The sequence below is a fragment of the Camellia sinensis genome, chromosome 6 (genome assembly GCF_055761805.1).
Source record: "Camellia sinensis isolate YWXY chromosome 6, ASM5576180v1, whole genome shotgun sequence".
NCBI lineage: Eukaryota > Viridiplantae > Streptophyta > Magnoliopsida > Ericales > Theaceae > Camellia > Camellia sinensis.
Genome location: NC_138966.1, coordinates 22,093,091 through 22,119,096, shown reverse-complemented (window position 1 = coordinate 22,119,096; position 26,006 = coordinate 22,093,091). Strand labels below are relative to the sequence as shown.

At 36.1% G+C, this 26,006-nt stretch overlaps 2 protein-coding genes across 9 annotated transcripts; one reads left to right on the top strand and one right to left on the bottom strand.

Moving 5' to 3' along the window:
• Positions 1–2,535: 2,535 nt before the first annotated feature.
• LOC114263622 (V-type proton ATPase subunit B 2) lies at positions 2,536–9,487 on the top strand. 7 transcript variants are annotated; one of them, XM_082873406.1, is made up of 16 exons: positions 2,640–2,764; positions 2,930–3,095; positions 4,396–4,489; positions 4,952–5,007; positions 5,124–5,222; positions 5,348–5,407; positions 6,135–6,246; positions 6,324–6,532; positions 6,963–7,091; positions 7,268–7,405; positions 7,654–7,804; positions 7,913–7,995; positions 8,318–8,365; positions 8,602–8,655; positions 8,753–8,836; positions 8,964–9,487. In XM_082873406.1, the coding sequence occupies exons 3-16, from the start codon at positions 4,444–4,446 to the stop codon at positions 9,147–9,149; spliced, it is 1,455 nt and encodes a 484-aa protein (XP_082729532.1). In that variant the 5' UTR covers positions 2,640–2,764; positions 2,930–3,095; positions 4,396–4,443; the 3' UTR covers positions 9,150–9,487. The 7 variants fall into 7 exon arrangements, 4 of the variants coding, with proteins under 4 accessions (XP_028059990.1, XP_082729530.1, XP_082729532.1 ...); XR_014332022.1 differs by having other exon boundaries at positions 2,645–2,764; positions 3,031–3,095; positions 8,515–8,655; XM_082873405.1 differs by having other exon boundaries at positions 2,645–2,764; positions 3,031–3,095.
• Positions 9,488–10,460: 973 nt separating this feature from the next.
• Positions 10,461–15,149, bottom strand: LOC114263624 (NEP1-interacting protein 1). Of its 2 annotated transcripts, XM_028204194.2 has the most exons (5): positions 14,703–15,149; positions 14,354–14,541; positions 13,884–13,973; positions 13,054–13,221; positions 10,461–10,769 (listed from the first exon to the last, which is right to left on the bottom strand). In XM_028204194.2, the coding sequence occupies exons 1-5, from the start codon at positions 14,875–14,877 to the stop codon at positions 10,647–10,649; spliced, it is 744 nt and encodes a 247-aa protein (XP_028059995.2). In that variant the 5' UTR covers positions 14,878–15,149; the 3' UTR covers positions 10,461–10,646. The 2 variants fall into 2 exon arrangements, with proteins under 2 accessions (XP_028059995.2, XP_028059998.2); XM_028204197.2 differs by lacking the exon at positions 13,884–13,973 and having other exon boundaries at positions 14,703–15,140.
• Positions 15,150–26,006: the final 10,857 nt, after the last annotated feature.

Below are 26,006 nucleotides of genomic sequence, written 5' to 3'. Positions count from 1 at the left end.
ATTATATTACCCACCCAAAAAAAAATATACTTATTATTTCCTTATATCACATTTGGTATATCAGGGCACGTCCGCTACACTTGAATATTAATGGAGTTGATAGAATACTCATTGCATTAAAAATTGGAAAAATGCTATTGTCTCAGATTTATTCATCCAAAATTTTTTAGGTGAGTGGTTGTGTAGTGGAAATTAAATTTGTGTAATATAGGATTTATGTATAGAATAAATATAAATCACATGATGATAATTCTGGATAATTTCTTGGTAGTTAAGTCTGAGTTTGTAGTATTACTGTAAAACCATATATTTTTCAGACTCATATATTATTATAATTTGATCTGTTTAATTTATAGGACTCATCAAACAAATTATACATGTAAAAAATCAAGTTGATTGGACACTAGTAAATACATGATTAGTTTATATTTTGTATAAAAACAAGAGAGTTTATGTTCAAAATCATATTTATTATAGTATATATTTTTAAGAGAGATGTTTTCAGTGAGGTAGCTATTAATTTTTGATCAAATAATTTTTTTTTTTTTTTTGTCTAAATAATTTGGTTGACAAATACTAAATATACCTAAAATGTAGTCATGTAAATTGAATCGTCCACTCCACTGGACTAGAGTTAGTTTGAAAAAAAGAAAAGAAAAGAAAAGAGGAGGGGCTGGGGTTGGGGCTGGGGCTGGGCTGTGTTAAATAACACTCAACTCTTCTACGATTTGAGGAAAATAAAATTAATTTAACACTTCTGACATAATTAGATTTACATTTATTTTAGTATAATTAAAATGGCCGAAATTAATTTATTTGGTGCATAGATATTAAAATAAATAAATAAATATTTTAATCAAATATAAATATAAATTTATTTTCATTTATACAACTAACAAATTATTAATAAAAAAAATACTTAATTGTTATGTGAAATAAAATCTCAAGAAAAATCAATATAATTATATTAAAAGTATGGGCTAACTATATTTTCTTTTAAGGAAAATACTACCACAAAACATCAGCCATAAAAATGTATAATCTCGCCACAAATTAAAATAACAAAAATGTCTAAAATTTTGTGGTTGATGTTGCAAAAGTTTGTGACTTTGTTAAGAGAAATTATTCAATATTTCTGGAGTAAGTTGCTCCAAATAAGTGGTCTAGATCATGGAATCCACCACTTTTGTGTTAAAATTTAAGGAGACAAAATATTAAGGCCTAATTTGGGAAATAGACCCAAAAAAAAATAACTTTTTGGGCTTTTTTTGATTTTTTTGAAAAAATATGCAAAAAAAATAAAAAGGTGATATAATTCAAATAAGTCAAAAAGTTAATAAGTTGATTTTTTTTGTTAATTGCCAAAATAAGCCTAAATGTCAATCTATAAATGAAATAAAGAGTATTAAATAATTTCTTTTTAGTTACAACATTTTTATTATGCTAATTTATAATTAATATTATAAAATTTTGTGATAAAATTATCCGTTTATGTGGTAAATTGTATATACCAGTATGGATCGTATTCAACATCATTCAACACAACTCAACATCATCAATATTATTCAACATTATCAACACTATTCAATACAAGCTAACACAACTTGATTCAACAACACTATTTACCAGTATGGATCGTAAAAGGGTGTACAAAAAAAAGTAAGGGCAATTAAAAATAAAAAAAGAAAAAAATTTGCAAGTGACGTGACAGCAATGGTTGAGGGCCACAATTTTTGTGGCTCAAATGGCTCGAAATTGTCAAAACGACGTCGTTTTGAGTACAAAACAACTTTGAAATTGCCAAAACGACGTCGTTTTGGCAATTTCGAGCCATTTGAGCCACAAAAATTATGACCCTCAAACATTTTTCGTGACGTGATGAGTGCAGTAAGAAGAAAACACCGGATGGAATGGAACCGGAGCTATAAAGACGATATTTAGTAGAGCTTTTTAAAATTAAATTCACTCTTACATTTTAATGTTATGTTTGGTTTGAGCTTTTAAATTATGATTTCAAATCAATTTTAAAATATATTTTAAAAACATGTTTGGTAAAACAAATAATTTTTGGATTTTTAGTTTATTTGGTCATCCGCGCTCCAGCCGATCATCCACCCGGTTGATCAGAACAATATCTTTTTTTTTTTTTTTTTTTTTTTGTAATTTCCAATCGCCACTTGTTATTTGAGAAAAAAAATTATATATTTTTTTGATATTTTTTAAATATAAAAATCATTTTTTACACCAAAATGACAAATTATTTTTTTTAATTGAATTTTGAAAAGAGTTGGTTATGAGTTTTGAATAGAAATTTCAATAGAGTTTTGAGTTATATATTTGGTTATGAGTTATAAGTTTTTCAATTAATTTTTAAAAATTATTTTCAAAACTCATAACCAAACAACTTTTCTCATTTCGTATGTCATATCAAAAATTCGAAACTCAATTCAAAATTTATAACCAAATAAATTTTCTCTTTTCAAATCATAATTTCAAAATTCACAAATTTAAACTATAACTGTATCATCAAATCGTAATTCTAAAATTCTATCCAAAACTACCAAAATTTCTCAAATAATTCACTATTTTCTGGCAAGTCCCTCTCTCCTCTTATCAGATATTTCTCAACCAACCGCATTAACTTGGTTATCGTTTTCTTCATAAACGCCTTGTATTCATTTTCTACGCATAATTTCAAACCCTCTCTGATTCTGAACACCTCCAAATCACAAAAAATCTCCAATCGAAACTCTTTCAACCACTCGTAAGTAACTTCTTTCCCTCTACTTGTGAGCTTTTCTCGGAAAATCATCTACTCTACTTACTGATTTTAATTTCCTGTTTGATTTGTGCTTTTGATTGCTTGGAAAATGGAACGGAAAATCCTTAAACCTTTCAATTAATTTCCCATAAAAAAAACTGACGGAAGATCCAAACAATTCAAAATTTTGGTTTCTCAGCAACGAAACAGAGCGTAATTCGATAACGAGCTATCTCTTTCTTGACATTCTTTATTGTGTAAATTGTCAGTTGATAGATGGGAGTGGGACAAAACAGTTCTGACACAGATCATGAGGACCTGTCGATTGGCATGGGTAAGTGATATTCTTTGTCATCCCAACCCAAGCATTCAACAAATAAATTTTTTTATCTCCATTTTCTTTGCTCCTCTTCTATCTAGTGTTCAATTTCTTGATGATATTTCTTTGCCACCACAACTGTTAGATGAGAATTAGATGAGTAGCATACTTACGCTGTGTTTGGTGGGGATTTGAAAAAGGATGAGAAAAAGTCTGTGAAATTAGAAAAAATGTACATATATTTTATTCATATTTCATTTACGTTTTTTCTTTTTCTTTTTAAATCCCTCTTTAAAGCACCTAATCAAACACAACATTAGAGAATCTGCCCCCGATACCTATACCCGGGTTTGTAACACTAATATAGAGTCCCCCAAAGGCCTTCCTTAACCTCAAATGGACTATCACTTAGTAAATAAAAAAAAAACAAAACAAAACAAAACAAAGGTCTTTGGGGTGTCTAGGGTGAAGAAGAGCTCACTTCCCTGTGTCTATCACAAAGAAGATTTCTTGATATATTTGCTTCAGAATCAGGGGTTATCCCCAAATTACATGAAATGCAAATAAGCTGATACTTTTGTAAAGTATTGTTTTGGCAAAAAAGCTAGGATCCCAGAATTAGGAACCCATAATTTACCCTGAGTACGTGTGGTGGAGATTAAATTAATAAAGTGTGGGGTCCATAAGTAAAATGAATTTGAACATTGATTCTTATTTCTGGATAAATTCTGGGTTTGTAGTCTTGCTGTTGTTTTGGGGGTGGTTTACTATTCTGTCATTTATTCTTATCGTTAGTCAAGAATTGATCCATGGCCTTGTGACTTTGACTTCAAATGTAATCTGCTTGGCTTGGACGGTCAGGGGTTGTTTGGATTGTTCTAAATAAGTGCACTTTTTAGACTAAAAAGTAGAGGAAAAAAAGATGGTGGTTTGAGATAATTTTTTGACTTTTTACGAAAAAATGTGTATTAAAATATTGTATAAAATTATAAAATTACGAAATTACCCTCGCTGACACAAGCAGCAATACTGCGCTGCACAGTTTCTGTCTCTTTTCAATTTTTTTATTTTTTTTTATTTTTTTTATGGGAATGTATGGCTACACGTGTGCCACGTTTTCAATTGACTTGGGATGTGTGACTGCACAGTTTTGTGCAGCACTGTTTTGCTTTTTTTGTTTTTGTTTTTGTTTTTGTTTTTGTTTTTTTTTTCAATTGACAGATTTTCCGCCAAAAAAGAGGTAAATAGTATGAACTTTTTTACTTTTTTTATTGACTTTTTGACTTTTTGAATTTTTTTGATAATGCTAAACCAGCCCTCAATCTCAATGATGGGCATTGAGCAGTGATCAAGTTCTTGTCATATGCTTTTGTTTTATATCAGAGTTCTCCCCTCTCTCCAAAAACCAGGTTGATCGTTAGTTTGCTTATGCAGTTTTGTCAATTTGTATTATCATTAATATATTGTTTTTAATTTTTTTCCCTATCCATTTGAATAGATGTTGTAAATTGTATGGTATGCTATATCTTGTCCTAGCCAGTAGCATCTTTCTAAATGGCATGCCTTGAGTTCAATCTACAACGGGTTACTATCAATTCTTGTAAGGAAACTGAAACAGAGTTAAATCAGTTGATAGATTAAAAAGTTGAAATATCGATGATGACTATATTGATTTATCATTCTACTCTGGAGTTAATTTTATTTTTTTGGTTTCCATTATTATTGATAAAAGTTGAGTGTATGAAGCATATGAAGGGGAAAGAATTATTCACTATCTTCTCTTACATGTTCTGTCTAACTTTTGTTTAGTAATTTATTGTTTGGTCATGCATGGTAAGAATAATATTGATACGGAGCTTTGCAAATGGCAGAATACAGAACAGTCTCTGGCGTTGCGGGGCCACTTGTTATTCTTGACAAAGTGAAGGTGTGTTTGTGCACGTAATAATTGTCGCCCTCTTTCCTTTTTCACCATCACATGATATTATTGCTCGAAGTACAGTTTTTTTTTCATAAGATGGTACTTTTTGTTGAAATGTTCAGGGTCCTAAATATCAGGAGATTGTCAATATTCGCCTGGGAGATGGAACAATCCGACGTGGTCAAGTCTTGGAAGTTGATGGGGAGAAAGCTGTTGTGCAGGTTATAGTTCATACAACTGAAGAGTGTTTTTTTTAATTTTATTTTTTATGGTTTAACTAATACAATCCAGTGAATCATTTTTCTTAATTGTACTCCATGTTGTTACTCCTTTCTCTTCTCCCCAGGTTTTTGAAGGAACATCTGGAATTGACAACAAATACACAACCGTGCAATTTACAGGGGAGGTATAGATATATTTTCTTCCAATTTATATATATATTTTTCGAAATTCAACTTTTGGTCTTTTGACCTTTTGCTAAACTGAGTAGATGGATATTCAATATTTTGGATGGTCACTCCTAACGAGTGTTTAAAAATGTTAAAATTATGAATTTTTTTTTTTGAATGAGTGTGTGTTAGCCGTTAGGTTCATTGTCAAAGGCAATAATTGTTGCTGTTATCATTTGTTTTTTTTTTTTTTTTTTGGCCGGTTTTTCTTTGATACAGTAAAGCATGGACAGAGTCGTTCTTAGCTCCCCTTGCCCCTTTCAAACACACACAGAGACGCACCCCAAGCATATAAATTCACACTGTTCAGAATTTGTAACCTCAAGGAAGAAAAAAAGGCAGATTCCTCCAACGGTTTCAGCTTTAGAACGGATAAGTGCTGAACATCTTTGTGGCAAGGACTTTTATTAAATTCATTTGGCACTTCCTAAACATATTGTTCTTCTGGTTCAGGATGGGCTGGATTTTCTAATAGAATAATTATCTAATATTTTCTTATGAAGAAAGAAGCAGCGTGGTCTTCTTAAAAAAAAAGAAAAAAAAAAAAATCAAGTTTTAGTTTTATATTATTTGTGATGTCCACATATTGTGAAAGCTAGGCCTTTGCTTATGAGCAGTTGCATAAAGAGAACTTCTGTGTTTGTTATTCCACCTACTTAGTCCCTTCAAAAAGTTGTTGCGCAGGTTTTGAAAACTCCTGTTTCAATGGATATGCTTGGACGCATATTTAATGGTTCTGGAAAGCCCATTGATAATGGACCTCCAATCTTACCAGAGGCTTACCTAGATATATCTGGTGAGTCATGTTAGAGAGAGAATGATTTTTCAATTAAGGGGTAGCTCATGCCTGACATTGATGTTTTTTCTGTTTAGGAAGCTCCATTAACCCTAGTGAGAGAACCTATCCTGAAGAGATGATACAAACGGGGATTTCTACAATTGACGTGATGAACTCCATTGCTCGTGGACAGAAGATCCCTCTTTTCTCTGCTGCTGGTCTCCCTCATAATGAAATAGCTGCTCAGATCTGCCGTCAGGCTGGTCTTGTAAAACGGTTGGAAAAGTCTGATAATCTCCTCGAGGTATTGTGCACATACCAATGCTATACAAATGAATCCAAACATAATTGATAACTATAACATAATTGATTTTGAACTTTGTTGTACTCTTATGGAATTTTATGCAGTCTATAATGTTAGAGAGTTAAGTGTTCTTTTTAGAAGAAAGTTTTCTGTCATGGATCAAGAGAAACTTATATTTTGAACATTCAGTTCGCATATTGCTCATTTGCTGTTTTTATTCACCTTGTCTTGATTGATCATCCTGAAGTTGTCTAAGAACTCCATTTGTGATGTTGTCTTTTGTTTCTAAAAGTTCAAGATAATAGTTTTCAGTTCACTTCTCCAGTTATATTTCTTTTATTTCTTTTTTCTTTTTTTGTCATTCTGTTCTTCTTTTATCTGCTTTGAACAGTCACATGTGATTCTCCAATACTGTGGCATGTCTTAATAGGATGGCGGAGAGGACAATTTTGCCATTGTGTTTGCTGCTATGGGTGTAAATATGGAGACAGCCCAATTTTTTAAGCGTGATTTTGAGGAGAATGGATCAATGGAGAGAGTGACCCTTTTCCTAAATCTGGTATCTTTCCGTACATTTATATTAGAATCTTCTTCTGGTGTATTATGTTTTTCGTGGTCCACTTTTAAATTATTTATTTATTTATTTCACTAAAAGGTTTTCTTTTTCCCAAATATTAAAAGATGATCACATTCGTTAACATTTTTGAGTGTTTTTTTTTTTTTTTTTTTGCTCAGGCCAACGACCCCACTATTGAGCGCATTATTACTCCTCGAATTGCTCTCACAACTGCAGAATACTTGGCCTATGAATGTGGGAAGCATGTTCTTGTCATACTAACAGATATGAGTTCTTATGCTGATGCTCTTCGCGAGGTAATAGGTTATCTCCCTATGGAGTTGGAAGGGTATTACCACAAGTATACTTTAATCATTGATACCAATATAGGGAGCATAAGATTGAAAGATTATGTTGTGTTTTGTGATTAATATTTAGTAGTACTATGAGATGTTCAAAGTTCTACACTGACATGGTGACCACATGTAGAACTTGTTATAGGACTCAGTTTTCATGGAATTCAAAACCGACAATCTATGATTCTTAATACTACTTGTGACGGCAGGTATCTGCTGCCAGAGAGGAAGTTCCTGGAAGGCGTGGGTATCCTGGATACATGTATACTGATTTGGCAACAATATATGAGCGCGCTGGACGTATTGAAGGAAGGAAGGGCTCCATCACTCAGATTCCTATATTAACTATGCCTAATGATGGTATCACTAACCTTTTTCAATAGTCTAGATATGACTGTTGACGTCATGTTTCCCTTTATGGTTTATATTGAGCAGTGGACCTGATATTAGTTTTGGTTGATAAACCAGATATCACACATCCAACTCCAGATCTTACAGGCTATATTACTGAGGGGCAGATATACATTGATAGGCAGCTCCACAATCGGCAGGTGAATTGAAGGCATATTATGATGCACTTGGGGTTGCATTTATTTCTAAGCAAAAATGATCACCATCTTCCAATAATGTATAATCTTAGCATCAGTTTATATTTTGTTACAAAATAGCATTTCAAGAGCCTCTAGTTGTTTAAAACTTCTTTTTTAAATGTACTTTTCCTATGTTGGTTTGGATCATTCTTCAATGTTGCATTTCATTAAGATGGAACTCTGAATCCTTAGAAAAAGACACTGTAGATCTAGGGGATGGTGTTCTTCATCATTATAAAAGGCTGTGGTTCATCATTTCATCTTTTGTGTTTTTGCTCAACAGATATACCCACCTATTAATGTACTCCCGTCACTTTCCCGATTAATGAAGGTAAGCTTTTATGGTGGCACTCTATCTCCATTTTTATGCATGAAGGATGCCTACTTGCTGTTGATATATGTATATAAATATATATGCTACGGGGTTTATAATCACCAAGATATTGCTTCATTAATTAGTGGGGTGAGTCTGAATGTCAGGTCTTGGGTCAGGCAGGCTCTTGCAATGATGTTACAAAACAAAAGTTCTGGAGGTATATTTTGAGCGTACTGTCTATGTTGTTGTAGAGTGCTATTGGTGAGGGAATGACTCGAAGAGACCATGCTGATGTCTCCAACCAGGTGCGAGTTGAAGTTACTGTGTTACAAATTCTGTTTAATACTGTTCTGCTTCAAGGCCTCCTGAATCCTGATTAACCCTATTGATTTTCATTTTCAGCTATATGCAAATTATGCCATTGGAAAGGATGTTCAAGCAATGAAAGCTGTAGTTGGAGAAGAGGCACTTTCTTCTGAGGATCTGGTCTCTCTCACTCTCTCTCTCTCTAGCCATATTTCTTAATTTATTGCTTATATCAGGAATTTATAACTGTTTATTTATTTATGTTTTTAAAATCTCTAATTTTTTTGGTTTTCCAAAAAAAATGTAGCTTTATTTGGAGTTCCTGGACAAATTTGAGAGGAAATTTGTGGCTCAAGGGGCCTATGATACCCGGAACATTTTCCAGTCACTTGATTTGGCATGGACACTGCTTCGTATCTTCCCCCGTGAGCTTCTCCACCGTATACCAGCAAAGACATTGGACCAGTACTACAGCCGCGATGCACCAAACTAAAATGGATAACGAGTTTATGGATCCTTCCCTTGAATTGTGGTTCGCTTCAAAGTGGCTGAGTTGTTGTTTCACCTCAAATAATTTTACTGGGCTGCATGAATTCTCAGAAAAAGGTGAAGTGGATTCTCATCTCAGTCTAAAACACAGCTGTTTATTTCATTAAAATAGTTATGAGGATTCTTATATGAGGCAGTGATGTAGTTTATGTTAAAGGCTTGTAATTTTGACTTGTTATATTTGGTATTGTCTAGTATATCCTTGTATTTGGATGTGAAAATTGAATGTTAGGAACACATGAGGTTTTAATAATAAAGTTTTACTGTTTATTTTTAGTTTAATTTCATGAAAGAGGCTAAACCAAAATAGGGGAAATTCTATAGTTACAACATTTGTGGTATTTAGTTCTGATTTGATTATACACATTGTAGTGTTTGTTATGACTTATTATGATGTTGATCATAATATTATTTTAGTTATATGTTTGATTATAATTTTATTTATTTATTTATTTATTATAGTTATAATTAGAATTTAGTTATGATATTTATAATAGTTAATTTTACAAATGACATAACTTAGCAGGACCCCAAAATACAAGTAATTTATACACAAGCGTAAAAAAATAACAAACTTAGCACACATTCAGTGCACCTTTTTTTATGCATGTAACTTTTTTTTTTTTTTTTTTTTTGGTACAAAGAAAAAGGGTGAGGCATGGGGATTTATGCATGTAACTTTTACTAATAGAAAAAAGGGGATGGGTTTGCCTCCAGTCCGGACTGGAGATTGTTATTTGGACACGTAAGGTCACGAATTTTATTTTAATAATTTAAATATTTTATTTTATAGGATTTTTTATGGATATCGTTTATAAAAAAAAATTAGATTAATTTAGTAATTGTAAATTTTTTATTTTATTGTGTTTGTTTAAAAATAATAGATGATCTATTTTAAAAATGTACTTACCGTTTATTTTTTTAGAAATAAATAAAATAAAATAAAAAATTATAATTATCAGATCAATTTAATTTTTTTCATAGATGATATATATAAAAATTTTTACAAATTGAACGATTTGGTTCATCGTGATGGATTTCGTAGGCCGGATCAACACCATCTACTCCAAATGAGAACTGGAGGTGAAAATTTAAAGATCACAGTACTTTTTACACTTTTTTTTTAATATTTATTTTTATAAAAACATAAAAAATTCTTCCAAACATTTTAACTTTTTCATCTCATCTCATATTTTAATTGAAAAATTAAAAAATCATTTTTCAAAGGGACAGTGTCTTTGGTCTGTTTGGAAAATCTAAGAATGATAGCCACAATAATTTTATAATTTTTTTTCCACTTCTTACATGGATCTATATAATCATGTGTACATGTTGAATTCACCATAAAAAAAAAAAAAAAAAATTAATGATATTTGAATAATACAAATAAAAAATACAAAAACATACAGAAAAAAATAGCCAAAAAATGAAACATCAAGTGTTATTGGTTGGTTCTGCATAAGGGGCAAGACCGGTGCCTAACGCGCCATTTAGCAATGCAACGTCGATGAAACATGTGCAGACATATTGGCAACCTTTCAGCTACTTCTCCAACTTCAAAATCCTACCAAATAAAAGAAATACACAAGAAAAAAAAGTTTAAATAAAGTCATGTGTTTAAAGCTAATGTTAGAAGTCGTGCACGTTTTGGGATCTATGTATGACCTTATCCAAAAAATAAACAATTTTGAATCACAAATTTGTATAAAAATTTAGAAATGAAAAAAGAAAAGGCAAAGATAATGTTAATAAAATATAAGTTAAATTTTTGGAGACTCAGGCCATAAATCAAATTTTAAAATTTTTGAGACAATAGTCCTAAGCTTATTTGTTTGGTGCCGAAAAGAAAAAATAACTTAAAAAAAAAAAAATCATATTATCCTTATCTATTTTTCTATCTATCCACCTAATCTACATATTTGTCTATATCACTTCCACTGCACTTTTCTTTTTCCAGACATTTTTCCAAGAGAAAAGTTAGGGATCATGAAATTTTTTTTTATGAAAATGATCATAAAGATTTATGATCCTTGGATTACCTTGATTAATGTATGGTGCTTTATTCTAAGTGTAATCCAAAGGTCACAAAACTTTCATGATTATTTTCATGAAAGGTTTTTCATGATACCTAACTTGTTGTTTTTCCAATGCCGGTGATCAGTTGATGGTAGTAGTGGAAAAGTTAAAAAAAAAATTCCTAAAAATAATAATGTCTTTCTCACCAAATAATTTCATCAATTATGTTATTATCACCACAAAAAAAAAAAAAAAAATTAAGATTAGTCATTGAATCTAAATACCATATTTCTTCAATAAAATGGGCTTATCACTAATAAATGTTGGTTTTTCTTTTTTTTCCTCTTGATTTTCTTGTTCTTTTTTCTTTTTCTTTTTCTTTTTCTTTTTTAAATTTTTATCTAAATTTATGATTCAAAGTGAAGAAATCCAATCTATTTTGATTGAAAAAGTTCAAGCCTGGACTCAATTTATAGGGAGCCATTCCTATTATAATTCTTTATATGTTTGTGAAAATTTATCAAAAAAGTATCCAAAAAACACTAGTGGGCATATGAACTAGTGGACCTCCTTCACGGGTATCTATCATATATATATAAGAACAACAATGCTACGGACCCTAGTATGGACGACCTCCAGCTGGGGGGTCTAAGTCATTTTTCATATAAGAATAAAATAAGAAAGTATAGTGGGATTTGCTGATATGTCATCATCACACCGTACTTTCTAGGTTATTTTTGGTAGTTTTAAAAAAAACAAAAATTTTAAAAAAGTAAAATACGCCAATCTTTCATAAGATTTTTTTTTTCAAAAAGAATACAGCGAAATTCATAATTTTAGTATATTTATATGCATTTTTTTTATAATAATTTTTGAATAGACTAAATCTAATGCAAATAATATAAAAATATAAAAATAAATAGAGTAAAATCTAACAAAATAGAGAGGGGACGAGATTTATTTTCCCAATCCCGTTTTCTTAATTTCTTAAAAAATTAATAAAAGTAAAAACTCATATATATAAAAAATTTCATATTTTTATCTCTCATGAAATAAAAATGTAGTGGGATTGTTAATGTGTCATCATCAGGTCATTTTCGGGTTCCTAGACTTCCCCAAAACAAATAAAAAACTAAAGCAAGAATAGTAATTTGTCATGTTTCTTTCACCGATAAAAAAAACAAAACATAAAAGTGAGGACGGAATTTGCTTTTCCCAATCCAATTTCTCCAGCCTATTGTAATTATATTAGTTAAATAACTTTTGAATGTATATATATCAATATATAGTTTAATTTATTTAATATAATAATTAAAAGCAAAATATCAAACTTTTATGCATCTCTCATTTTTCACATCTATATCTCTAATTTTTAATCTTTTCGACTCTCAATTATTTATTAATCTTTGTTCCTCATATATATGCGCGCACACACATATATATCTTTCTTTTTTTTTTTTTTTTTTCGATTCAATTTATATATATATATATATATATATTTTGTTATAGAAAAATCCTCACGTCCTCTCGCAGGTCCAAAAGAGCGCTCATGTCGTGATCACTAAGTTGTTCTGTTGTTAGTTTCAAACGAAAAATTATAACCTAAAAACTTATACAGACCCTTCAACTCAAACTCCAATTAAATCAATTTCGTTAGTAACAATCTCCCTCCTAAAAATGAAAAATCACCCAATATTTTCTTGCTTGTGTCCCATCTCCACCTCGACAAGGAACATATATGACAAAAACAGGACACACAAACTCGCTCAATCCCTCCCCATGTCATCATTCCAAAACTAATTAAAGTATCAAATTGAAGGTGAGATATATACCTCAAGGCAAACTGAGCAGGAGATTCTATTTCCTGAAGAGTCATAGATATTCTTGTATGTGATTTTAGTCTTTGGGAGCTTATCAAGCATTGAACCTCTATGTAAAGCATTGCCTCCCTTTCTGTCTAAAAATCTTGGGACTTGATTGTTTGTTTCAACGGTGGCCACCTGATCATCATCATCATCATTAGCATCATCAGCATTCGCATCCTAATTATTTATAAATTATGTAAATTATATATGTAGTCTCTATATTTTATTTTATTTTTATCATTTTGTCACTATCATTTTAATTAGCTCAATTTTAGCCATTAATTTTAAATTTGTATCAATTTGGTCAAATTGATAACAATGATTAAGGTTTTATAAGAAAAATTGTTACTAACTAAACTCACAAAATTAAACAAATTTACAATTTTACTTTTAAAAGCATGACACATGACGCTTATGTGCTAATTTTTTATAAAAAAAAACTCACTAAAAATTGTAATTGATTCGACTAAATTGAGATAAAATCATAAATTTAAAGTTCAAATCAAGATAATTGAAAATATAAAAATCAAAATGATACAAAGACTAAAATACATAAATTACTAATATAATTTACCTAATAAATTTCAAGCATGGTTAATTTAAAACAATAATAAATTTCTATTCTTATTTAGTAGTTATTAGATATATAATGAAAATTCTCCATTAAACACATGAAATGGAGAGGTCACAATCGGTCCAGGGTTCGAATATATATATATATATATATATATATATATTACTTTTCTTGACTTTTCAAAAACTGTGTGATAGTGATTTTGGAAAAAATAAAGCTTTACCGGATTCCTTACTGGACCATGCATGCCTGGACCAAACTCTTCTCCCAGGTACACCAGTGTTGGTTTCAGAAGGCTTGTGATAACCTCAATCTACATCACATTTAAGTGTAAACATGAATTAGAAATCCATCCATAAATTTGAGTTCAAGCTATATATAAATTATAATATAAACTATCTTTGTTATGGATTAATATATATATATATATATATATCATGAATTTCTTGCAATTTTTCTTTACATTCACAATCCACACTTAAATTCAAGATCCCAAATAAAGCTCAAGTACATGTATGGGGATGCCTGTACAGGTCCACCTATTATTTTAACCAAGCTAAGGTTACTACACCGAGTCATGAACTAATTGTACACAAATTACAAATTACAAATTATAGATTAAAAATAAATAAATAAATGCACGAAACTGTCATTAAAGCCGATTCTAAAAGAGAAAGATGAAGAGGGACTCACGAAGAGATGGAACGAGGGAGGTTCATCGTCATGAAATGAAATCCAGAAAGCAAACGAAGCATTAACGGCGTGAAGGAAAAAAGTAGCTCCAGTGATTGCTCCAACAGCAGCCCCATGTACTAATCCAATCTTCCTCTCACTTTTCATCCCAAACACTGCCCCTGTCATTGCTCCTATCGTCGTCCCAACTACAAAACAAACACAATTATATATATATATACATGATCATCATCATCATCAAAAGAAAATTTATGAATGCAAACCCATTACTGTCAATGAAGTCTCAAGATGTCAGAGAGAGAGAGAGAGAGAGAGAGAGAGAGAGAGGGAAGAAAGGGGGGTTACATACCAATAGCAAAGAAGAAAGAGAAGAAAGCATAGAAGAGGTAACGAAGAAGAGCAGAAAATACAGAGCTACAAAACTCTCTCTTCCTCCTCCTTTCTTCTTCTCCTCCAATACTAATCCACCTCCACCACCAAGGCCTCTGCAAAGTTGGGATTGTTGGGCATGACCACACCTCCATTATTATTACCTCACCACCAACAAATATGGGTATTTTTTAAAATGAACTAGTGTTATGTAATTTTGTGTATATGTATCTATATCTGTGCTGGTTATATGTTTATCTTCTGTTGTGGAACCAAAAGATATACTAGTAGTGGGGAAATGATGAAGAATCTTTTGCAGAGAAAATGAGATAAAAAGTCACGAACCTACTACACAAACAACGTACAACTACGACTACTTTGTCTTCTCTTTTCTTGTTTTCTCTGCTGGAGTGGAGTCTATTTTGGTGGACGATGAAAAGGAAAGGATATACATAAACGTGTTTTTTTTCCAAGCCTGGGTCAACTCTTTTTTCACTGCAACAGTTACGCAAGTGGAGACCAAGACCAACTCATTCTTCATTCTATTTCTTTGAATTTTTTTTTTCTTTTTTCCAATTGGGGAACCTTCTTAGAATTTACTATAAGTTTCAATAATTTAAATTCTTCATTTTATAAAATCTTATATGTATATTATTTATAAAAATAATTTAGTCAATTTGATAATTGTAACATTTTTATTTTATTATGTTTCTCTTCGAAAAAATGAATATTTTTAAAAATAGACTATCTATTTTTTATAGACAAATGCATAAAATAAAAATATTATAATTATCGAATCGATTTAATTTTTTACAGATGATATGTAAAATAAACAGTTTAAATTATCGAAACAAGACTTGTAGTGGACCCATAAACCCGAATAATTGTCACAAAATTAAATATGAACTTAGAAAAAAATTTAATCATGATTTTAAAGGGGTCAATATACTTCTCATATCTTGTTAACGTAGAAGTGTGCAATGAATAAACTTCTTGCTTTACTTTGACCAAAATTTTTGGTCCTACACATGGGAGACGTGAGAAGGTTGGATTTAAATCATTGTGAGATTAACTTTGAAGGACCAAATATCATTTTAGAGAAATGTAAGTTGTTTTGTGAACTACTTATTTTAATTGGCTTTTTAATTTTTTATAAATAAAAGAAATGTAAAAAGATAAAGAGAAAAATTGACTTTTTGATAATGATTTTTTTAGTTCTTTAGCTAAAATAACCTATTGCCAAACTTACCTACCAGTTTCATAAAAAAGTATATGAACTTCTCTTTTTAATGTCATAAACTTTTCACTAACTTGATATATATATATATATATATATATATATTCTATAGTTCACCAAATTGATATTTCCTCAATTTGAAATTAGTAATACAGTGGGTGTTTGGAAAGTTACTATTTTAGTAAGTTATTAGTTTTTGACTATTTTAATAGGCTAAAATTGTTGTGTTTGCAAAAATGATTGGATTTTTTTATAGTTGGATGTATTTTTTTTTTTTTTTTGATAAGCAAATAGCAACTTTATTGAATAATAAGAGAAGTATAAAGTACATCACAAGCATCAATAAAGTAGGTAAGAGCTGAAAGCATCATAGCTAAACTAGACGATCCCAACTAGGTTGACATCGAGAAGAAAACCTAATCATATGCCAACTCCAACCTAGGATGGTGAAGAACCAACCAAGACAAACCAAACAAACCAACAAGGAAAGAAAAAATAGCAAAGCAACCAAACTCCCGAAAGTAAGTATTAAAGCATTCTCAAAGGCAGACCCTCACATGATCGAGATTGAATAAAAAGTCAGTCACAGAGTAATGGATGTCTTTTACTGAGGCCTTGATCCATGATGCAAGCTTAAGCTTTATTAGCTCACTCAACTCAAGGCAATTAGGCTGCATTTCATTATATATGTATTCATTCCTTTGCTTCCAAAGTGACCAAAGAACAATTAGAGGTAGAGCATCTCAGATCTTCCTTTCTAGTCTTTTAAACTTGCCACCCTTCTACCAATAGAAAAGATTATCAACTGAACTAGGTATCACCCATTAAAACCCCCACCACTGTATCCTTTCTGCCCAAATGTTCCAGGAAAATGGGCAAAATAGAAGCAGATGACTAGCTGATTCAGGTTATGTTCTGCAAAAAGTGCATAGTGTGGTAACATTGATACCAAGAATCCCAATTTTCCAAAGGAAAACAGCTGATTTGATTCTGTCTTTCCATGCCAACCAGCTGAAGAATTGAATTTTGGGAGGGATGTCTTTATTTCAAATGAATTTGCAGAGTGAGAACACATCAGCAACTTTGAAAATACCTAAATTTGAACCCAGCTAGATAGGGTCGTCAGTCACTCTATTCCCGAGTAAGGGTGTAGAGGATAATACATTTGACAACCTAGCAATCTCATCCTCTTCCCATTCATATGGAGCTCTTCTAAAAGGTAAATTCCAATCCCCTGAAGTTGATCTTCTTGCATAGAACAAAGGTAGTGTGTCTTCCTTGTTTGTTGCTAATCTGAAAAGACTAGGAAATTTATCTTTTAGGTAGAAGTTTCCATACTATTTATTCAGCCAAAATCTGACTCTTCTTCCATCACCAACTTTAATGAGAAAGTTGTCCAAAAAGAAATTGCAGAGGGGTTGCCTGTGAATGGCAATAGAGATGATATCACTCCACACCCTAGAGTAATTGCAGGAAGTCCTCAGAGTTGGTTGCCACCTGAATTCATCAATTAAGTATTTGCTACACAGTACCTTTCTCCAATGAGCAGTGAAATCACTTCCAGACTTCTACCACCATTTTAGTAAAAGGCTAGCATTAACATATGAGATTCTTCTTATTCCTAGTCCTCTAAGACTTGTGCTTTTTGTGACATTTGTCCACTTTACCATATGAATTTTCTTCTTTAGATTAGAACCTCCCAATAGGAAAACTTGCTTCAATTTTCTCTATCTCTTTGGCCTCTCCCACAGGCATTTTAAAAAGGGACAGGTAATAGATTGGTAGATTAGACAACATTGATTTTGTAACGCTCCAAGAAAATATACATAATGATAACATAACATCCATTACTCCTTATGACAAACCAGAGTAAATTCCCAATGCTTACATTAAAGATCATGAGGTTCGAACAAGATAGTTCCACATACAGATATACATTCAATGGGTTCTAGCACCTGGATCTATAGTATGTAGAATATTAAGTCAAATATAAATAAATGAATGCCCTCAATGGCTTACAAGTTCTAAGGCCTAAGTCTGGTTACACAAAAGATGGTTTCTCAAACCAATACATGTATAGCCCTTGGCTTACAAAAATACAGTCACAACAAAATAGAGCCTTGCGCTCTCAATACATACATCCACGCCCAAGTTTGGCGGGTTCACCACATCCTTTCCTGCACCAAAATCCCATAGGGTGAGCATAAATCCCAGTACGAAATTCTTAACAAAGTATATACATTTTATACAAACTTCACAAATGAAATGCACATGCCATGCTATGCTTTTTGAAGAAAAAATCACATTTACATCTTTTGAAAACCATCTTACTCAATGATAACTTGAAATCTCAACTGTACGGGGAGCAAATATTCAGGCAAGCCCGTACTCCTTTCTTCCAAGTTCCTGTCTGTCCGATCGACCTGCGAGCACAACGGCGGTGAGCTACCCGGCGGTGTGTGGCCGGAAAACCCCTCCGACGGTCAAGTTAGAACACACACAGGGGATAGATAGAGAGAAGGGAGAGTGTTGAGTGTTTAGTGTATGTCTCACCAAATGTTCATCTGTCGCGTATGGGGGGCGCAGACATGCTTATATACCCTCTGTGCCCCATATCTACTTCCAGTCATCTCCTGACACGTGGCTCCGCTATCCCATCTGTCAGCATAGACCTTGCTGAACATCACCTAATCTCAACTGCCTGCCTTCACAGCTGGAGCTCGGCAGCCGAGCTGCTATATCCGTTGTCATGCCGGGCCGTGCTTCATATCCAAGCACTTCACTGGCTAAGCCCAAGGAGGACCGGGCTAGGCGGCATCTCGGCGAAGCCTAGCCCGAGGCTCCTCTGAGGTCGGCATTTCTGCCGGTCAAACAGTTACCTCGGCTGGCCATGCCTTTCCTGGCGCCGATCACTCAGCTTGTCCGGCTTCGGCCATCCTTTGATCGAGCAGCTCGGTCAAACCGAGCACTGCCTTGCCGGGCAGTTTCTTTACGATTTGGGGCGGCACACACTCGGCCCACGTTCTGCCCGGCCCAAGTCTGGGCGAATAGTCGGTCATCTCGGCCCCATGCACCGTTGGGCCCTCAACCTGCTCGGTCGTTACCTCGGGCCAACTCCAGATCATAAATCACCCTCTCAATTGCCCCTTAATTCCGTCCGCGAAAGCGTGACTGGGAGTACTCACTTCGACTGAGATAGCATTTCTTCGGCCTCTAAATTGCCAAAGGGGAACCGGGCTAGTTAACATAACTGTCTACAAACCTGCCCGGTTATACTTCTCGGCTGACATCTGTTCCTTCGAAAGTAGCTCGGTTGGCTCTTTGACTCTTCAACCCGTCGCTTCAGTCCTGACGTCGCCATAAATGGGGACACGTGGCGGGCTGCCATTGGTTATCGAGCAGCCAACCCGCCGTTTTTGCCAGAATTTTGAATTTGGGCGGCCTTTCGTGCTTACATATACATGACCCCCCTCAAGCCATTTCTTCCTACTACCTCTTTTCTACCTGACGATCCAGCGCTCAAGCCATCTCCTCTCATACTCGACTGCCATTCTTCGTGCTTGGAAGAACAGCTCCAGCCCTAAACAGGTAAGATCTTCAATCCCTATTAAGTTGCTGTTTTCTTTCATAATACACACATTAGGGCACAAAAACGTAGCTCTTAGGGCATAGGCCATAGAATCCGTACCAAACCTCCCACTGTTCTTGGTGTTCTTCATCTTCATGAAGAACACTGAAGAACTGGGGTGAACCGGGCTCCTGGTCCTCTTTTGATCCAAAAAACCAGCCCAACCGAGCAAATAACAAGTTTGTCTCAACCCCAGCAAAAACCGAGATAACAAAAGGACTTGGTCGCTCAACCGGGCTAACATCTGGTCCGCTTGGACGACCGGGCTCCATAGAAAGACAACCGAGGTAGTTTGGCACTCTTCATGATCGAGCTAAAGTCCAGCTCCTTTTGCGCGACCGCGCTCACACTTAACACTTGCCATCCTTTCCCTGCAGAGTCCAAGGGGACCACTGTCATTCCTGAGGCTCTCAGGACCGAGCAGCATCCAATAACCAATGCCAAACCCCTCAGCCGGGATACACTAAGCCGGCCACAAATGGGGAAATTCCGCTTCCTAGTGGATACTCCGGCCGCGCTAGCTGCTTTCAGAGAGGATTACGGCATCCCGGCCGATGTTCATCTCGAACTGGCTGAAGAGGAGACCACACCCTGGGGCAGACTTGACCAATGCCCCTTCACCGTGCTCTCAATTGTCGAAGGGGGCCTCCGTTTCCTGCTTAACCCTCTTATCACCGAGTTCCTTCGCCGCACAAGGCTGGCACCCACACAAGTGTCCACCAATACCTATAGAATTATCAACGGTGTTCATGAATTGAACAATCGGCTAGGCACCAACTTAGGTCTAGCCGAGATATTGAGGCAATACACAATGGGCCACACCGGCGACGGCCTTGCATATTACTTGAAGATAAGACCGGGCAAGGAAAAAATTGTAACCGGCACCCCGGATAAAGATCTGCACGACGACGATTTTTTCTGGGTGTCGGACAATTACGAAACAGCCGAGGTGCCGGGCTGGTTTATAAACAAGGGCTTCGGTTCTTCATGTAAGCTACTCAATTTTGCTCGGTTAGCTTAACTCTTTACTTTGTAACTAACCGATTTTCCTGTTTCTTTTGCAGCAATTGCAAGCCAACTATCAATTTTCCAACATCGAAGCAATTCGGACCGTGCTTCGGTACCCTCACCGAGATTGCAACGATTTACTCGGCTACACACTGACCTACAGGTATTCTGCTCCGCGCCGGAGTAGAGTAACTGACTTCCTCCGCGCTCCTTCGCCGCTTCCAGATCCTTCCCTTCCTGACGTTCCCCTCATTCGCCTGACCGAGGAACAAGAAATGGCCAAGCGCAGCAGAATCAAGAACCTGCTCACCGTCACATCCGCCAAGATGTCGAGCGTCGTAACTCGCTCGCCGGCCGCCGGTCAATCCAGTGGCGCTGTGGTCGCCCTTGCCTCTCAATCCGCCGGGCAATCCAGCCGAGAACCCTCTGCACGTCGTACCGGTAAAAGAGCTCGGCAGATCCATCGGCCGAGCTAGTCGCCGAGCTTACCACCGAGCATCCATCTGACGCCCCCGCCCCAGTGCCGGCCTGGCGCCCACATTTGAAGCACCGGGGTCAAGATATCCCGGCAAAGGCTTCGATCAAGGCTAACAAAGAGCATCTGCTCGCCTTCGATCTGTCCAAAGCCCTACTACTACCGAGCGATGTGGTCGGCAGCTGTAGACACCCCATTTTTGACCGTCCTCAAGACTTGGACGTCACCGTTTGAACACTCGGTGATCATCCATGTTTGTGTTCGTTTGGAGTTCCCGGAGGCCTCGGCTCGCGTGCCTTGCCTCAGGATCTCCGAACTCGACCGTTTAGTGTCTGGTTTTGCACCAAACACTTGTGTTTTGCCTTGGAAGGGCAGGGTAGGGCTTGTGGACCATCCCCACCCATCACCGGCAGTGGCTAGAGGCCACCGGCTGGTTTTTACTGCCACCGGCAATGTATATTGCCGGCCGGCACTATTTGTTGCCGGTCAGCACTTTTTAGTGCCGGCCGGCACTCTTTTTGGCCAAGATGGCATTTTTTGCCGGCCGATTACTGTGCATCTGCTTTTGCAGATATTTTAAGACAGCTGTCTTGCTTTTGCTCCCCTCCATACACGTGTATGGAGGGATCTCTCTCTTGTGAAGCTTGTCTTGTAAGCTTTACAAGACAAGAAGTGCCATATAGAGAGGGGAGGGTCTCTTGGCTTGAGAGGTTAGAGAGTTTAGATATTTTGAGAGCAAAAACAGCCATTGTTAAGCTCTGGTTTTAGGGTTTGAGTTAGAGACAATCCCTATATCTCTTTCCCTCTCTTTTGTGCACTAGGTGTTTTGTGTCTTACTATTGCACACAAACACCTAGTGTTTCACCTTCCTCTTGGAACTGTGGTTCTAAGGGACTGATTTTGAAGTTTTGGTGTTGGATTCAAGCTAAAGGAGGCCATTGGAGTACCATTTGTGAAGGGGTCTTCAAGGGTGAGAACCTAGTCTCATTTTTTCCCAATTTTGCATTGATTTTCTACCTATCTTAGAGCTGTTTTTGTGCTTATTGTATAACATAAAAAAGTTCTGTTTTTAGGCCCTCTTTATTGTTTATTTAGAGTGTTTTGTTGTTTGAGGGTGGTTGACCCCCCTTTAAGCCTTGAAAGGCCTCATTTTGGGCCATTTTGTGCTAGCTCCGGGATTTTGGTGTTGGGGTCTCTTCACCACTGAAATCTTGAGGGATTTTAGTGGTGAAGATGATGCCTTGAAGTCCCAAGAAGGAGAGGGCCACCCCCTCTCCTTGTTGTCCTTGAAAAGGGCATGTTTTGGCCTCTTGAGAGAGCATTATGCTTGAGTGTGTGTTGAGCATGTTTAGGCTATTTTTCATGCTTATATATCCATAATATAACATGATTTTAAATTGGTTTTGGTACTCCATGCATGCTTAGCATAGTTGCCTTGTAATGCCTTGTTATGTCTTAACATGTCTTAGGTTGTTAGCCTTTGTTGGAGCATGTTTTAGGCTTAGTCTTGTGAAGATTATGTGCATATTTTGCCATGTTTTAGGTCCGTCCATAAGTGTTTGGGTTGATTTTGGCATGCTTGATATAGCTCCTTTGTATTTGGGCTTGTTGGCCTTGAGTATGTGCATGTGTAGCATGACATCTTTGCATCGATTTGGTGATTTGGGGTCCCCCCACATGTTGTTTCAGTCCCATTTCCATGCTTGTTTGATTGCCTTACATGCCTCTTTAATGCTTTGGAAGCATGTGTTGTATGCTCCATGTTTTGACCATTTGTGCATGCCTTTGTTTTTTTGAGTCATTTGGATGCCATCTAAGTGGTCCTTAGGCCTTGTATTAATGTCCTAAAACTCTGTTTTTGGTCAATGAGTTCATGCCATGTTTGGTCTTACTAAGTGTAGTTCAATGCCCCATTGGTTTGCTTTGAACACTTGGGCTATTTATTGCATATTTGGCTTGATGTATTGCTTGGTTTGGCACCATGTTTTAGCATGATTTCAATGCTTATATTGCATGTTAATTAGTCCATGATTCTCCCTTTCAAATGTGTTTGAGGGTCGTGCAATTTGTGCTTAAGTGTTGGCCTTCAATTAGGTGCATGTGTGCATGTATATTTGGCCCCTCATTTTAGCGTTATGGCTACTGTTTTAGGCCTATTTAAGCTGCCTAATTCATGTTTAAGACCATCTTTGCATCCATTTGCATTGCCATATGTATGCTTGTATGCTTGCATAAGTTAGTTGCCATGCCATGTTGCATCCTTAGCTTGTATGCTTAGGTTGCATTGCATCTTGCATGCATGCCTTGTTCCTTGACTCGATGATAGGAATTGGGCCTTGTTTGGTTTGATTGGCTTGCATTGCATTTGAAATCAAAGTTGCATACTTGATTCTTTGGGCCATCATGCATGGAAATGCGTGATTGGTGGTCTGAGAATCGAGGCACATGCCCCTTTGAGTCATTATCATGATAAGGGACATGGTTGGTGCATATATGCCTTGAATTGTGCTGCCATGCTTTGCCTTGCCCTCTGTTGCTGTCATTTGCAGATTCTACAGGAACACTCTGCCGACCGGCAGTGTAATGTGCCGACCGGCAACAATTCCTCTGCCGACAGCTTCATTTTGTGCCGATGGCCACACACCACTACCGGTGGTAATTCCACTCAGCCGGTGGCACTCCCCAGTGTCCAGGGATGCAGTCCTGAGGTTTTGACAGCCTCCAGAGGAGTGAAGGAAGGAAAACAGAGGCAGCCTACGCATGGCGGCGCGTTTCCCGAGGCGTTTTTGCTGTTTTCTTAGTTTTAGTTAATTTACTTAGTTGATTAGGCAATTTGTAATATTTAATTAGCTTGCGTAGTTAATTAATTTGTAATATTTATTTGGTCCCTCCGAGCGAGGGCAAATATGTAATAAGTGTGCGTGAGTGTGTGTATGTCTTTCAACCTCACGTCTTTCTTCCCTTTTATTTACCTGCTTATGATGGTAGATTAGGGCACGTTTAATTTAGCATACCTTATGCTATGCATGTGTGCATCCATGCATTTGTATTGCATGCATTAGGCTCGGTACATCATGCTAACTGCATGTGTACTTCAAAAATTGAATATGTGATAGTTGATCGCATTTCATATGCCATGTTTAGGTTAGCCGAGCCTATCTAATTGCATCTTGTATGTGTTGCATTAGGCAATTTAACATGAACTAGGACACGCATGTTTGCTAACTAGTTTACTGTTTTGGCACGGAGTACGATGTAAGTATTTCCGCTTTAGCATATCGCATGAGTGTAAATGTTGCCATGTCAGCATGCTTAACATGTGGCTAGATGCTTATGTGTTATAAACTGCTTGGATGCCTGTGGGTGAAGGTTGGATTGTTTGAGTTGGAAAAACTCATTGAAATTCGTGTTTTAGCCTACTTGCGAGTAGCAAATTCCAAAGCATTTTCAAAACAAACGGATATGCAATGTTCCTTTCCAAATTAGGCAATCTAGTCTATACTTGTTTGCTGCGCGCATAACATAGTAAACGCTAGGCTAATAATTGGTTTAAGAACACATAGCGTTTTCAAAATCGGATATCATGGTTAGTAGAGGCCGGTCTTCGGACTGGGCGAAAGGGGGTGCTCATAGCTGACCTTCCCCGATCGTACCCAAGCTCCCGAGCCGAGACAACTCCGGTGATGACGGACATGTGGCCTTCGGCACCGAGTCAGGGTTTCCTAAATTTCCCCATTTTAAAAAATATTTAGGTGGCGACTCTGTATCTGGCAAAGCAGTCCATGTTTGGCACTACTTTTTTAAAAATCTGTTTCTCAAAACGATTTGCCAAATTTGGACTCTTTGGTTCAGATTAAGAACCGTAATTTGAGAGTCCGAGCTGTAGTGACCCCACAAATGAACAGAACGGGACTCACCCTCCTGGGGCGTTCGGGGACGTCTACAGTTTCTGGCGATTGATGGAGATAACAAGTCTGTCTACCATAGAACGCTCAACTGAACTATGAGCATTGTAGACAGACGCAAGAACAAGTATTGGGTGGAATCGACATAAGTGGGGAAACGACCCACTGGAGAAAGGACTACGATCCTAATGCCGGATGTAAAAATTACACTACAATGTATGGGTATGCTAGGAAGATGGCAATGGATATGGTACGCAGGCCAAACCAAATCTTGCCTAGGAAAGGCATGTACGCATACAGGCCATGTGTAACACAGAAAAGGTGCCGCAACCCTCAACCAACATATCAGCGTGGAATCGGCGCGATACACATGCAGAACTGTGTTTTAACATGAAAAGTAAGGGCACATACCAGACCAAGCTCAACCTGGGAAGGCGCAAGCCATAGGCGGAAGGTGATGCAATGAATGCATGCAAACTACAATGCAATATCTACAAATATGCAATGGAGTGGATATGGATACAATGGATATGGCACGCAAGCCAAACCAAATTTTGCCTAGGAAAGGCATGTACACATACGAGTCATGTGTAACATAGAAAAGGTGCCGCAACCCTCAACCAACATATCAGCGTGGAATCGGCGCGATACACATGCAGAACTGTGTTTTAACATGACCAGTAAGGGCACATACCGAACCAAGCTCAACCTGGAAATGCGCAAGCCATAGGTGGAAAGCGATGCAATGAATGCATGCAAACTACAATGCAATATCTACAAATATGCAATGGAGTGGATATGGATACAATGGATATGGCACGCAAGCCAAACCAAATTTTGCCTAGGAAAGGCATGTACACATACGAGTCATGTGTAACACAGAAAAGGTGCCGCAACCCTCAACCAACATATCAGCGTGGAATCGGCGCGATACACATACAAAACTGTGTTTTAACATGACCAGTAAGGGCACATACCGAACCAAGCTCAACCTGGAAATGCGCAAGCCATAGGCGGAAAGCGATGCAATG

Excerpts from the sequence above, each read along its gene's own strand:
- LOC114263622 (XM_028204189.2), top strand. The coding sequence starts at position 3,038 with ATGGGAGTGGGACAAAACAGTTCTGACACAGATCATGAGGACCTGTCG. Across the intron at positions 5,008-5,123 it reads TTATTCTTGACAAAGTGAAG|GGTCCTAAATATCAGGAGAT; the intron begins GTGTGTTTGTGC and ends TGAAATGTTCAG. Across the intron at positions 7,996-8,317 it reads GGCAGCTCCACAATCGGCAG|ATATACCCACCTATTAATGT; the intron begins GTGAATTGAAGG and ends TTTGCTCAACAG.
- LOC114263624 (XM_028204194.2), bottom strand. The coding sequence starts at position 14,877 with ATGGAGGTGTGGTCATGCCCAACAATCCCAACTTTGCAGAGGCCTTGG. Across the intron at positions 13,974-14,353 it reads CTCCCTCGTTCCATCTCTTC|ATTGAGGTTATCACAAGCCT; the intron begins GTGAGTCCCTCT and ends AATGTGATGTAG. Across the intron at positions 10,770-13,053 it reads CCTGCTCAGTTTGCCTTGAG|GATTTTGAAGTTGGAGAAGT; the intron begins GTATATATCTCA and ends TTTATTTGGTAG.